Genomic DNA, 15,525 nt, shown 5'->3' with positions numbered 1-15,525 from the left:
CAAGAACAACATACTAGAATCTAGATCGATTCTAACAACCTTCGAAAAACAAAACATATCTGATCGGAGAAATACTTACGGTATAACGGAGCTCTCACTGCAGTGATCACTAATCTGCCTTCAGAAACAATTTCTAACGGCCGGATCGAGCTCGGGAGGAAATCTGGAAGCTTGGAAAAGCTTGAAGGCGTCTTCAATGGAGGAGCTTGATTTAGGGAAGAGGATGAAATGATTTCCAAGTCAAACAAATGTGTAGATAATATATAAAAATCAATATTTGCGTTTTAGTCCCTGAAATTTCCAAAATTTGCAAAAAAGACCCTGATCAAAATCAAACCGGCTCGAGAACTCTGAAATCTCTGATTAACTCAAATAAACTCATTTAAGATAAAAACAGGGCGTTACAATTCTCCCCCACTAAGAAGAGATTTCGTCCTCGAAATCAATGAGAACCACAACTCATAAGATAGAATAAAGAGCTAAAGACAGTAAGAAGAATTCACGTCATCCGAATAACTCCGGAAATCGTTGTCTCATGTCAGACTCTGTCTCCCAAGTCGCTTCCTCGACGCCGTGACGGCTCCACTGCACTTTCACCAACGGAATCGACTTGGTCCTGAGTTGTTTCTCCTTCCGATCAAGGATCTGAATCGGTCGCTCAAAGTAGCTCAGAGTCTCGTCTAACTCGGCTTCGTCAGGCTGAAGGATATGTGAAGGATCTGGATGATACTTTCGCAGCATAGAGACGTGAAAAACGTCGTGAATACCAGATAAAGACGGAGGAAGTGCAAGTCGGTAGGCAAGATCGCCTATCTTCTCGAGAATCTCATACGGACCGATGAATCTCTGAGATAACTTCCCTCTCTTACCGAATCTGACAGTGCCCCTGAACGGAGAAATCTTAAGGAAAACGCGGTCTCCCTGCTCAAAACTCAGAGGTCTACGTCTGACGTTTGCATACTTCACCTGTCTATCTTGAGCTGACTTCATTCTGGTCTGAATGATCTTAACCTGCTCTGCCATATCTCTAAGCATATCCGGTCCCAAATCTGGTGACTCGGACAAGTCATCCCAAAACAACGGAGATCGGCATTTCTTACCGTACAATGCCTTAAAAGGCGCCATACCGATACTCGCTTGGAAGCTGTTGTTGTAAGAAAACTCGACAAGAGGCAAAGAATCCTGCCATTTAGTGCCAAAATCTAGCACTACTGCTCGCAGCATATCCTCTAACGTCTGGATAGTCCGCTCTGACTGTCCATCGGTCTGAGGATGATAAGCTGTACTCAGATGCAATCGAGTACCAAGTGCCCCCTGAAGACTGTGCCAGAAGTGAGAAGTGAATCTAGGATCTCTGTCTGAAACGATCGACTTCGGCACACCATGCAATCTCACAACATTGCTAACATACAACTCAACCATCTGATCATGACGATACGTCATCCTGTACGGAATAAAACACGCAGACTTCATCAATCGGTCGATCACTACCCAAATGGCATCGCATCCTCGAATGGATCGTGGTAGCTTCGTGACAAAATCCATGGAAATGTGATCCCACTTCCATTCAGGAACAGATAGACTGTGCAACAGACCTCCTGGTAGCTTCCGTTCTGATTTCACCTGTTGACAATTCAAACATCGAGATACAAACCTCGCTACGTCGCTCTTCATTCTCTTCCACTAGAACTGGTTCTTCAGATCGTTGTACATCTTACGACCTCCAGGATGAATACTAAACCGACTGCAATGAGCCTCTCGGAGAATACGCTGTCTCAACTCCAAAATATCAGGCACAACAATATGGTTATTCACGAACAAAACATCATCTCTAACCTGGAATTCAGACTGATGACCCGATCTGACTTTCTCTACTGAAATCTGGATGCTCGGCTCAGAATTCTGTGCTTCTCTGATTGCAACAAACAACTCTGGCTCGGCTTGAATAGCAAACACTCTGATAGTCTCCCTATATGTTTCAAACTCTAAACCAGAAGTGCAACAATCATCGATCAACTGAGAAACACCGATAGTAGAAAGAGATAAAGAACAAAGCTTTCGGCTCAAGGCATCTGCAACTGCATTAGACTTTCCCGGATAGTACTTGATTTCACAGTCGAAATCCTTCAACAGATCTAACCATCTTCTCTGTCTCATATTTAACTCTGCTTGTGAAAACAAGTACTTAAGGCTCTTATGGTCAGAAAAGATCTCGAAAGACTCACCATAAAGATAGTGACGCCAGATCTTCAGAGCAAAGACGATCGCAGCTAGTTCAAGATCATGGACCGGATAACGAGTCTCGTGCGGTTTTAGCTGCCTCGATGCATACGCTATCACATGCTTATGCTGCATAAGTACACAACCCAAGCCTCGGTTAGAAGAATCACAATAGACTGTGAAACCTCCAGTACCCTTCGGAATAGAAAGAATTGGAGCACTGGTCAGTCTCCTCTTCAGATCAACAAAGCTAGCCTCACAATCTGGAGTCCAAACAAAAGGCGCATTCTTCTGAGTCAGCTGGGTAATAGGCTTGGCAATAGACAAGAAACCCTCGATGAAACGACGGTAATAACCAGCTAAACCCATGAAGCTTCGGATCTCCGGTACTGAAGTAGGTCTAGGCCAATTCATAACCGCTTCAATCTTGCTGGGATCGACAGAAATCCCATCTTCAGAAATAATATGACGAGAAAGACAACTCGATCTAACCAGAATTCACACTTAGACAGCTTGGCAAACAACTGCTCAACTCGCAAAATCTGCAGTACGGTCCTCAAGTGCTCTGCATGGTCAGTACGGTTCTTCGAGTAGATAAGAATATCATCGATAAAGATAATGACGAACTCATCTAAATAACGCTGAAAGATACGGTTCATCAAACCCATAAAAACCGCTGGGGCGTTAGTCAAACCGAACGGCATGACTATAAACTCAAAGTGACCATACCTCGTCCTGAATGCGGTTTTAGGAACGTCTTCCTCTCGCACTCTCAACTGGTGATAACCTGACCTCAGATCAATCTTAGAGTAAACAGAGGAACCCTGCAGCTGATCAAACAAGTCATCTATTCGGGGTAAAGGATACCTGTTCTTAACTGTAGCCTGATTCAATTGACGGTAGTCGATACAGAGCCGCATAGAACCATCCTTCTTCCGAACGAATAGAACAGGAGCACCCCAAGGCGATACACACTACAAGAAAAATGCACAAACACAATCCCTAAAAGACAACGCTTTTAGTGAAAAGTGTTGTAATTTTTTGAAAGAAAACGCTTTTTACTAAAAGCGTTGTCGTTATATGTTTTTTATTTAAGAAAGACAACGCTTTATTTACAAAGCGTTGTGGAATAGCATTTTTTTGGGGTCAAAGACAACGCATTTAAAAGCGTTGTCTATTAGCATTTTTTTTTCATGTATAACAACCCTTTTTAAATAGTGTTGTAGAAAATGTATTATTTTTATTTAAAATAAATCATTAAATAAATCATATTAACCAGATCCGATCCCCAAATCAAAAGCTTCCCGATTCCTTCTCTTCTCGCGTGTGATCCCTAGCCCTTCTCCTTTTCTCTCTTTCAATTGAAAATCCCATGTCAATTTTTGCTCGATTCTTAGACGAATTTTGAAGTGATCTCCGACAAGCCTTCTCCAGGAGCTCTAAATTTGCAATCGATTTCATCGGCTTATTTTATTTCTTGAGTGAACAACCTCCAAGAGTCGCGAAGCCATGGCGAAGGCGACTTTACCGCCACGGCTATGGCCTGCTAATCCCAGCTTCTTCAAATCTGGATTCACCTGGGGTGGGAGGAAATGGACTAATTTCCTTCCAACTTGGGTTTATATGCGTATACCCACACGGGACTCACCTCCAAGAGTCGTGAATCCTACGCAAGTGCTGGAAAGAATTTGGTGAGTAGAATGCCTTCTATCTGTTTGAGAATTTTACTCTTGTCGCATTTTCATGGTTTCCTCAAAGTATGCGGAAGCCTGTGTTTTTAATTTTTTTCATTTCCACTTTTCTGTTCTTTTATGGAATCTTTTAAGGATCTCTGGCATTATTTTTTCAGGTCGATCTTTAATTGCCAATAGGAAGGGGAAACTCAAGCTGGGCAGAGGAAAATGATTCCAACGACATAGATTTGAGGCCTCGCAGTATTCTCTAGATTTTTTTGATTCCCTTCCTGCCAATTTCGTGGTAAATGTGAATGGATTAGAAAGCCATGCCATAGCAGAGTAGCGACAGAGTTTGGAAAGTACTCCACTTCTTGGTTAGGTTGGTGATTTACATAAGGATTTGTACTTGTGATGTTGTGTAGTAAATGTAATTACTGGAGTTCTTCATCTGAATGATGCATGAATATCTTGTGATTTATGAGCTGTGAAATAACTTGTTTTCTTTCAGTTTTAATCTTCACCAATTGGGATGATATTATGAATAATAATATGATCGTATAACCTTTCAGATTGGTTAATATACTTCATCTTTGGTATGAGTGTATTACATATTGGCATATCCCAAGTTATGATCAGATATGATTGAACTTGCATTTTACGATGCTAAGTTATTTTGGGGATTAGTCTATGCTACCCTATATATCACAAGCTGTTGAACTTGTTAAAACATGTCTATGTCTTGTATAATTTATGTTTAGAACTCATAAATCCGATAGAAAAGTGGTTGTCCTAAGATATAGGTGTTGAAATTGATAAAACTTTGATTTTCATTGCCAAGAAAAATCACTTTTTACTTGATGTTATATGAGAGGTCCTAATGATTTTATCGCACTTTGATCGGCTTGAATCTGGGAGAAGCTCGATCAGTGTGCATACAGCTCCAGATTTTATGGCTTTCAACTAAGATTTTTTCGAAGTTTCCAACACTTGAAGCAGCACTTGCAGAGCACAAGGACTTGTTGTTGTACAGTTCTCGTCCGATAAAATCTCTTAACAGTGACTTGAAAACCATATTCTTTTTCTGCAGAAAAATCACATTTATACATCAGGAGCTTCATGTACTAATATTGCCGTAATCAGAGGAGCTCTTCGTGCTAAAAAACCAGAGCTGCTCACTGTCATATTGCCGCAGAATTTGAAAAAGCAACCCCCAGAAAGTCAAGAGTTACTGAATCTGCATTTTCTTTGGTAAGAATTGAGGATTGATTGTCATTGGAATTATCAAAACCACAAGGTTTGCTGTAGCTAAAGTTTCATATACATTTTTGTTTAAAATATATGTTCCCACTATGCAAAATATCAATCTACTGCTCTAAGATGCCTTCATATGTCTCAGATTCTTCACCCTTTCATGAGTTTATGTGCCTAGAAAGATGGTCTAGGAAAACTTGTACAACAGATGATAATGATGCAATTATTTATGGATTTCCAGGTACAAAATGTGATTAAAAATCAAACTTATGGTCATAAAAATCAAAGTTCTTGACTCATTTTCTTCTCTTGGAACCTGGTCAATTATTTTTTGTCGAAATGTGATTAAAAATCAAATTTATGGTCATAAAAATCAATTTTTTGGTGCGAATGTTGACGTTTATCTCAGTCCTCTCGACAATTCTGACCATTTCGTAGACTCTCCGTACATTAGTGTTCAAACGATGGAGAATCAAATTAAAGAACTAGAGGTTTGGATTTCTCTTGATGGAAGTTTCCTCTTTATTGCTTGCTTTAACATCTGATTTATTTTTTTTAAATTGGATCGTACATGTAGGTCAAGGAATTGAATTGATGTTTGCGGTTTGATTTTTACATATCTTCGATATAGTTTTTCTTCTGCTGCTTTGAGTTGAAAATCTTTCTGCATACATTTTCAATATTCTGAGTTGAAAATCTTTCTGCATACATTTTCAATATTCGTTGTCGCTCGCTTTTCAGCCTTTCTCTGCTTTCTAATTACATTTCCTCATATTTTCATCTAGCTGCGTGATATATATAGCAAGCATATGCTATCGAAATGAACTGTGGAGGTAAAGATCACTCGACATTTCTCACTTTTGTTTCCCCGTTACAGCGTCAAGGTTCTTCAGTGGCTTCTGAAGTCGAATTAAAAAGGCTGAAATGCGAGCGACAACGATCTGCTGAAATGATTCGGAAGTGGGAGAGAATGTACAAGGAGCTACATCAAGTTTGTGTCGAAATGATTGTCGATGGTGGTCTCACTGAAGGTGCCAGAATTTCCTCCGATATGAACTGATTTTTTCTGTCAACTTTGTTAATATTTAGGTACGTATCGATCATAGTTTTGTGTTTACCAACTCAAATGTTCCAAGTTCACCATTATCTTGAATCGCTTTATTTTATTTTTGGAGGGCATGGTGGCACATTTTAGAGTTCTTTACACAATTAATGGTTTTATTCCGGGGGTGTATTTTTGGTTGATGTAAAAATATTGCTTTCTAAGCTGCCTCTGATAATACTTAGCTGTCTGAGATTTAGATTTCTACAAGAACTTGTAGAAAATTTCTTAGTTGTGTGCTTGATTAGTATTCATCATCTGAGAGAACATGCTAGAAGGTGTGGCATCAAAGCATATTAGAAGTTTCCATCTTTTGGGTACACCTGAGAATTACTCTTTTCATTTTCCACCAAAAGTGTACTCCATGAAAATGAGTGATCCATGACCATGCAAATTTATGGTCATAAAAATCAAAGTTGCTGACCATTAAACTGACTATTAAAATTATTTTTTAATTCTTTATTTTGTAGTTTAAATGTGGATGCTTATTTATTTTCTGGTTCATGCTGACATGATAAAAACCGTAGAATATATTATGCCTGAACATGCAAGGCAACTGTTTTAAATTGGCATAACAGCCTTTTTGTTTTTTTTTTGGTGATGATCTTTGAGTTATACCTCATTTTTCTCACCAAATTACTACCAACTCCAGCTGATGGCTATTCTAGTTAATGTTTGGCTAACTTATGTAATTATTTGTTTTCTATTTAAATGAATATGCTGCTCAATTGGTGAAACAGAAGATGGATTATTTGTTTTGCGTTCCCTGAAATTGCCAATGATATGTATAAAAATCAGAATCAGAAAATACTAAAGATCTTTAAGAAGTTCCCTGAAATTGCCAATGATGTGCTTTGCGTCCCCTGAAATTGACAAAGAATGGATGCCAAAGTCTTGGTTATCATCAGCTTGAAAATATACATATTAACATTATATCTTTTATTCTCTATAGTGTTACTTACTAAAAGAATGGACAAAGAATGGATGTCAAAGTCTCGGTTATCAAGGGAATATGAGCATGGAGTAGAGTATTTCTTGAAATTTTCAATAAAAAATGCCGAGGATCGGGAAGCAATATCTTGTCCATGTACAAAATGTGGTAATCTGAAGAAGAAAAAGGTAGAGACTATAAGGGCACACATGTATTCTAATGGTATAGATTTGACATATCATACTTGGATATGGCATGGTGAAAGGTCTGCGATGAAGAACTCAAGTAATGATCGTGATCAAGAAAGGGAAGATGTACCAAAGTTTGACGCCGAGGAACCAATAGATATGGTACATGCTGCATTTGATAGTTATGCTGAGAATCCAACCACATTCAAAAATCTACTTGAAGATGCTGAGAAACCTTTATATCCTGGATGCAGTAAATTTACAAGGTTATCTGCAGTTGTAAAATTATTCAACTTGAAAGCCAAATATAGTTGGAGTGACAAAAGTTGCACCGACCTACTCAATTTGTTAGGAGAAATGCTTCCAGATGACAACGAATTGCCTTTATCTTTCTATGATGCAAAGAAAAGCTTGTGTGCATTAGGGATTACTTATGAGAAAATCCATGCTTGCCCTAATGATTGCATCTTATACCGGAAGGAGTATGAGGATATGAACAGTTGTCCTACTTGTGGGATGTCAAGGTGGAAGATGGGCCAAAAAGATACGATAAAGGAAGGAGTTCCTGCAAAGGTTCTATGGTACTTCCCTCGAATTCCGAGATTTGTACGAATGTTTCGGAATAAGGAGTTTTCCAAGGAGCTGACTTGGCATGCTGATAAAAGACTTAATGACGGATACCTACGCCATCCAGCTGATGCACCTTCTTGGAAATTAGTAGATCACAAGTGGCCAAATTTTGCTGCTGATTCAAGAAATCTTAGATTGGCCATTTTAGCTGACGGGATCAATCCCCATGGTATGATGAGTTCTACATATAGTTGTTGGCCAGTTTTAATGATCACTTACAATCTTCCCCCGTGGTTGTGTATGAAGAGAAAATTTATGATGCTCACAATGTTGATTTCTGGTCCCAAACAACCAGGAAATGATATCGATGTTTACTTAGCACCTCTAATCGATGACTTGAAATTCCTATGGGATACAGGTTGTGAAGCATATGATGCATATAGACAAGAAACCTTCTCGCTCAGAGCTGTCTTACTGTGGACCATCAATGACTTTCCTGCATATGGAAACATGTCAGGATGTATTGTGAATGGATATCACGCATGTCCGATTTGTGGTGAAGAAACATATTCAACAAGGTTGAAACATAGCAGGAAAATGTCGTACACAGGACATAGAAGGTTTCTACCTGCAAATCATCCTTATCGAAGGCAAAGAAAGGCATTTAATGGGTACCAAGAGTTCAACCCTGCACCCAAACCATTGAGTGGCGATGAAGTGTTAAAAAAAGTCGATGGAATTCATTGTCATTGGGGAAAAATGAGAAAGAAGATTCAGTCCACGAAAGATGATGTAAAACCATCCTTCAAAAAGAAATCAATTTTCTTTGAACTTGAGTATTGGAAACATCTATATGTTAGACATGTTCTTGATGTGATGCATATAGAAAAGAACGTCTGTGAAAGTCTTCTCGGTACGTTGCTTGACATTCCGGGAAAACAAAGGATGGAATTGCAGCTAGATTAGACCTTGCTGAAATGAATTTGAGGACAGATTTGGCTCCAGTGATGGGGGAGAAGAAATCTTTTCTGCCAGCAGCATGTTATACACTTACAAAAGATGAGAAAAGAAAGATTTTGAATTCTTTGTGTGGAATGCAATTACCTACATGTTACTCATCCAACGTTAAAAACTTTGTTTCGATGAAGGACTTGAAACTTGTTGGCCTTAAGTCACACGACTACCACACTTTAATGCAACAATTACTTCCAGTGGCCATACGTGGTGTCTTGCCCAAACATGTCAGAGACTCTATCACTCGTTTGTGCTTCTTCTTCAATGAGCTATGTAATAAAGTGATGGATCCCTCAAAGTTGGATGAGCTGCAGAGAGAGATTGTGATCATATTGTGTTTACTTGAAAAGTATTTTCCACCTTCGTTTTTTGACATAATGATTCATTTAACAGTTCATCTTGTGCGAGAGGTGAAATTATGTGGCCCAGTTTGGTATAGGTACATGTATCCCTTTGAAAGATACATGAAGATTTTGAAAGGTTATGTGCGAAATCGCAATAGACCGGAAGGTTGCATGGCTGAATGTTATATTGCTGAAGAGGCGGTTGAATTTTGCTCAGACTATCTTGGTAGTTTGCACACAATTGGGATCCCTACAAGTCATCGACAAATAGAACTTACTAAACCTTTGTCGGCTGCAATTGTGCAATCCATTGCTGAGGATGAGTTGCAACAAGCACATCGTTATGTATTGGAAAATGATGTTGACACTGATCGCTATATTGAGTAATTTCTTCCACTTACTAATATGTTCATTAAGTTTTCTTAAATCTACATGTTTGCTTACTCGTAATAATAATTTGAATAGGGAACACATGACATATTTGAATGCAATATTTCCACAAAGGGCTAAGTCCAAGAGGTGGTTACAGGATGAGCATAACCGAACGTTTAGTACCTGGTTGCTTGATCGTGTGAGTTCATTTATTATCACAATTGGCGTACATTTATTATCATGACTGTGCATAAATAATAAGTTATCACATAAATAATATAGGTTGCACGTGTTGATGATCATTCCACTTATCAAGTATCCGAAAGATTAAAGTGGATGGCGCGTGGACCTTCCAAGTAAGTCTTAAAGTACTCTAGTTATTTGATTGATGGGGTTACTTATGCTACAGGAGAGCGTGATGATATGCGAGTTGTTCAAAACTCCGGAGTCAGCTTAGTTGCAAAGACAATGCAAGTTTCTAGTGCAAAGGATAAACATCCTATCGTGTCAGATATGGTTTTTTATGGAGTAATACAAGAAATATGGGTGGTTGATTACCACAAATTTCAAATTCCGATGTTTAAATGTAATTGGGTGGAGAATAGTAATGGTATCAAGGTAGATGATCTTGGATTCACGTTGGTCAAACTCCATAGAATTGGATACAAATCTGATTCATTTATTTTAGCGAGCCAAGCGAAGCAAGTTTTTTACATTGAAGCTCCTGAAGATCCTTTATGGAGTGTTGTACTTGCGACTCCAAGTAGGGAGTACTTTGAATACACAAAGGGTGAAGAGTTGGAAGAAACTGCAATGCATTATCAGTCTTCTAGCAGAGGGTTAGCACCAATGGATGTTGATGTTGCAGATGACAATGAACCATGCATTCGTGAAGACTGTGATGGGATTTGGGTTGAAAATAATTAAGTACTTAAGTTTCACATTTGAGATGAGTTTGTAAAAAATTTACATTGAGATGTTATTTACGCTTTGAAGATGCTTGTTTGACATTGTTAGTTATGATCAGATATTTTTTGACATTCAGTAATCGAACAATGGCAAATTAGTAGTTCTTGGATAGCAAACCGACGGGTACAATTCAAACTAAAAAACAAGATTAAATTTTGTTCAGCTGCGTGCATGCATGCTTTCATTTATATTACTGCTATACATTTAGTATTCATCTGTGAGTATCTTTTTCATCTTATATTGATGTTAAATCTATCTGTTATGTGCCATTCGTCTCATAGATTTTATTAACTTCAGTCTTGTTAAAACTTTTTGTTAGAATCACTCACTTTGCTAATGGCAGATTAAATTTTTTGCAGAATCAGATTAGTGAAGTTGGTTCTGCCCTCTACAATTGCAAACAATAAATATTAGTGAAAGAAGCAAAAATGGGAAAGGGTAAAGAGAAATTAGAATATGCTGCCACTATTTCAGACGCAAAGTTGGGCAAGGGTAAAGAAAAAGTAGAATATGCTACCACTAGAGAGAGTTGGTGTGGTAACACTGGGTTGGATTCTGCTGACACCGACACCACTAGAACTCCTAGAGGTCGCACAAAAATGGATAGTCTTGCAATACAAAGAGTTAAAGGAATTAAAAAGGATGTTGCATTCAACAAACTGGGACAGCCAGTTGGAGAAGCTGCTATTGGAATGCAGAGTTACATTGGCGTGGTTGCACGGGAAAAGGTCAAGATTTCTTACAAGACATGGAAGCAAGTTCCAATAGATGTTAAAGAATTGATATGGGATTCGGTTAATGTAAGTAATTTATCATGTATTAAAATATAGGATATATTTAATATTATTATGTTATTAATTTCTAATGTATTCTCGCTTTTGTTATTTGTAGTTGTCATATAATGTTGACGCAAAGTGGAAGAAGGGTTGTTTGAGATCAGCAAACATGAAGTGGCGTCAATACAAAGCCCATCTTACGCAGACGTTTATTTTAGGCAAGCTTGATAAACCTGAGGAGTTGTATGAGCCACCTGCTGGTCATGGTATACCAAAAGATGATTGGAGTGCGTTTGTCATCAGTCGTATGTCTGGAGACTTCATTGTAAGATTCTTTATTATTTTATAATTTGTACATAATCAACCAAAAGTCATTCTTTAACTATTATTCAAATTTGACTTGTTGCATATTTGAAATGACTAGAAACTAAGTGAGCAACAAAAAGATAGAAGAAAACAAAACATATATCCTCATCGGCTTTCACGCAAGGGATATGCACGATTTGCGTCTGAAATAGTAAGTATTTCTTTACAAACCATCCAAATTATTCACATACAATTTATTCACATGTGTTATTGTATTTTTCTTCCTTGTAGGCGGCTGAATTAGGTGACGATGATGACATTAACATGGCTATTATGTGGAAGAAAGGACGAGCCAACAAAGCAGGAGACTTTGAAGGGAAGGATTTGACGCAAAGAGTACAAAAGATTGTAAGTGAATTCACATTTTAGAAAATCAGCATTTTTTTTTAAATGACAATTGTTTTAGTAATTATTCTTTTAATTTGCATGACAGGATGATTATATCCAACAAAAAAGAGATGGTGTGCTGAGAATTGAAGGGACAAAAGAGGATATCCTTACAAAAGCACTTGAGACCAAAGAATATGATGGGCGTGTGAGGGGGATTGGAGGTCATGTCACTCCAACCTTATATTTCAATGCTGGCAGAACATTGAAGAGCAGTGGAGTTCCCACAGATGTACTCGTGGAGCATGAAAGGAAGTTGATGGAAGCAAATAGAATAATTTCAGAACAAGGTGCACGCTTACAAAGACTTGAGGAAATGATGCATAACATGGGTGCACGCGACCTTTTAATGGATGACAAAGGCAGTTGCTCAGTGAAAAATCAAGTTAACCAAGCCAAGATGGAAGACAATGATTATGAAGACGTGCTGATTTTGAGCAAAGCCGATGCTTTACAGGTATGACAATAGTTTGAGTCATATTAAATAGATGTAATAAAACTTATTGACATGTCTATTTGTCTTTTTTAGGGTAAATCAGCTGCATTAACTTTGGAATCTAGCACAAATATTGTTGCTTATGGTACAATTATTTGTGTTGATCCTCAAAAGTTGCTTCATGGGGTTCCATTACCAAAGAATTGCTACCGAGTCTCTATTGATGTAGTAGTTGATAAATCAGCGCCTTTGCCATTTCCTATTGCAAATGAATGTGAAGTTGTGGGCGATGCTCTTGGAACCCATGTGGCTTGGCCACAACACTTGATAGTGGAGCAAGATAAGGTATATGTGATATTGCAACTTTATTCATTATTCAACCTATCTAACTTGTATGTATTTACAATTAATAGAAGCCTCGAAATAAGGATTTGGCACCACCCAAAGAGAAACATGTTGTGTCACCTTCTGTCCCACTGTCACTACATATGATGTATTGTTATAGCAAGCATGCTTTGGGTGAAGGAAGATTTATATCACTGCGTTTAGATCGTGAGGTGTTCGATGATGATTGTGTAATTCTTTTGCACTGTGAGGACATTGATGGTTTGTATCATGTTGGGCCAATATCAGGCAATTGTGTAATTGCCTATATATGGTAAGTTTTTTGGGTTTTAAGCTAAGTAATACATCAACTTCATATTTTTGCTTACATTCATTTTTATTTTATTATATTTACAATGAAAGGTATCTTTACAAAAAAATGTTGGAAGATAACAAGGAAGGAAAATTCAGATTTGTGAATCCACACAGAATCTCGGATATGGGAGAAACTACACACGACAAAAAGAGTAAGCTTGAAAGGTTGAACCAAAGGGCGAGTGCTTTAGCAGATAGACTGAGTGGTGCATCGGTTGATCAACTAGTTTTGGCGCCATGTAATATCGGGTAAGTAAAAATTTAAATATCAATTTGGTTGCTTTATTTCGATTATTTATTGAATTAGAAGCACTAATTATGTTTTTTTTGCGTAGTTATCATTGGATTCTCACTGTTATTCAACCATACAAGGATGTTATTTATGTGTTGGATTCCTTAAGTCATCGCATTCGTGATGATGATTGGAAATATGTAGTGGATATGTGAGTTTATATTTATTTATTTTTATCAAATATTTATTTCACTCATACAAAAACTCATATATCAAGTATATTGAAGGGCCTTGCGATTGTTTAACTCAAACAAAGGAAGGAAGGGTAGAAAGAATGCTATGTGGGTAGTAGTACAGGTATGCATAATTTATGTTTAATATATTATGTTTAAATATCTAAATTTGTCACCAAAAATTTTTCTCTACTACCATAGGGTCCTCGGCAGCCAGATGCAAAACAATGTGGTCTTTATGTGATGAGATATATGAGACAAATTATTCAAGAAGTTGAGAATATCGAGAACGTTTCACTACGATCAATAGTAATCTTTCTTAACTCAAATAATTACAACTAAATTCTTTTAAATTTGCAAAGTTATTGTTATATGATTTTTTATTAACATAATATATGTGACAGTTCTCAAAAGGTGAGTACTCGTTAGAAGAAATTAAAGAGGTGCTTTCAGAGTTGACAGAATTTGTACAAGAACACGTTTATGAATAGGTATGCACATGTATTTTGTGTCTTGAATAATGCAACAACTATCATAATGCATGGATGAATTGAATTAATTAAAGCCTCGAGTGCATGGAGTACATGCGTGAATTTGGTGGTTTGGGCACATGCAACTACTGTCCATATTTTTTTTTCAAGCAGACAGTAGGCGAGGCCTTCTGAAACTGGTTCGAATGTGTGTTGTTGACATATTTTCATGCTTCTTTTTCCTTTGCGTCTGTGATTACCTTAGCGGTTCCTAGTGCGATATTCTACCTATACTCCCAATTCAAATGCTTCCCAGATTGCTCCTCAGAGGTGAATAGAAACTTGTCTAAAGAACTGTTTCTCATAAACTCATATACTAATAGCCTATGCCTCCCTTCTGATCAGAATCCTATCAATCTCATCACATTCAACTGGTGGGTGCTACCGATCGTCGCCACCTCCATTCTGAACTGTTTCTCGCCTTGCTCGATCCCCTCCAACTGCTTGACTGCCATAACAGTTCTATTAGCAAGAACCCCTGCTATCCATTTGATCGAGTAAGTAAAAATTCATATAATTAGTTGCTGCGCATGCATGATATAATTAATGTTCCAGACAGTAGGCGAGGCCTGCAGCAGGCTTATCTTATCTTTTGAATCATCATTGATTTTCTTCTTGTTCTTGGTCATGATTGACTAAAGGGTCCAATAATATTCCCAATAATAAAAATGAAAGCAGCCCATGTTATGAGGTTTACATTTGTTAGTCTATTTTCTGTTTCATGATTGACTAAAGGGTCCAATAATGTTGAATGAGAGGATTCAACAGGATAAGGCACGCTGCAGACAGGCAATTCTTGTTGCCAATTCCTTTTGAGCTTTCTTGCTTGTAGGATATATGGTGAAGATCATCAAAATGCATTAAGCTTTTACCATGGTAGAAGAAAAAAAATATCAATCGACAGTAGTTTAAGCTTTATACAAACACAGAAGATCGAATGGAATCTAATGCCAAACAGTGGTTACTTTACGATTGTGTCGATGTTATCTCATTGGGTGTGAAATCTAACGTCAAATGGTGGTTAGTCTATTTTCTGTTTCATGATGTTTGATATGCTTCCACTGTGTTGTCATTTATAAATTTATGGTTAGATTTATATGGTTTGATATGATGTTATATTTAACATGTGTTATCTAATGTTGTATTTCAGAAGTCTGGTTCTTACTGGTGGCGGAGATCGTCTGGTTCTTACTGGTGGCGGAGATCGTCTGGTTCTTACTGGTGGCGGA

At 37.7% G+C, this 15,525-nt stretch overlaps 1 protein-coding gene and 1 long non-coding RNA gene across 2 annotated transcripts; both read left to right on the top strand.

Annotated features, from left to right (window-relative positions):
• Positions 1-7,218: 7,218 nt before the first annotated feature.
• Positions 7,219-8,904, top strand: LOC140860999 (uncharacterized). The gene has a single exon (XM_073263998.1). The coding sequence runs from the start codon at positions 7,219-7,221 to the stop codon at positions 8,902-8,904; it is 1,686 nt and encodes a 561-aa protein (XP_073120099.1).
• Positions 8,905-13,813: 4,909 nt separating this feature from the next.
• LOC140860254 (uncharacterized) lies at positions 13,814-14,203 on the top strand. The gene is made up of 3 exons (XR_012143662.1): positions 13,814-13,890; positions 13,968-14,075; positions 14,171-14,203. It is a non-coding gene; the product is annotated as an uncharacterized lncRNA (long non-coding RNA).
• The last annotated feature ends 1,322 nt before the right edge of the window (positions 14,204-15,525 follow it).

This window comes from Henckelia pumila, chromosome 4 (assembly GCF_033568475.1).
Source record: "Henckelia pumila isolate YLH828 chromosome 4, ASM3356847v2, whole genome shotgun sequence".
Taxonomy (NCBI): Eukaryota; Viridiplantae; Streptophyta; class Magnoliopsida; order Lamiales; family Gesneriaceae; genus Henckelia; species Henckelia pumila.
Note: the sequence above shows the minus strand (reverse complement) of the source record. Positions and strands in the feature narration are given on the sequence as shown.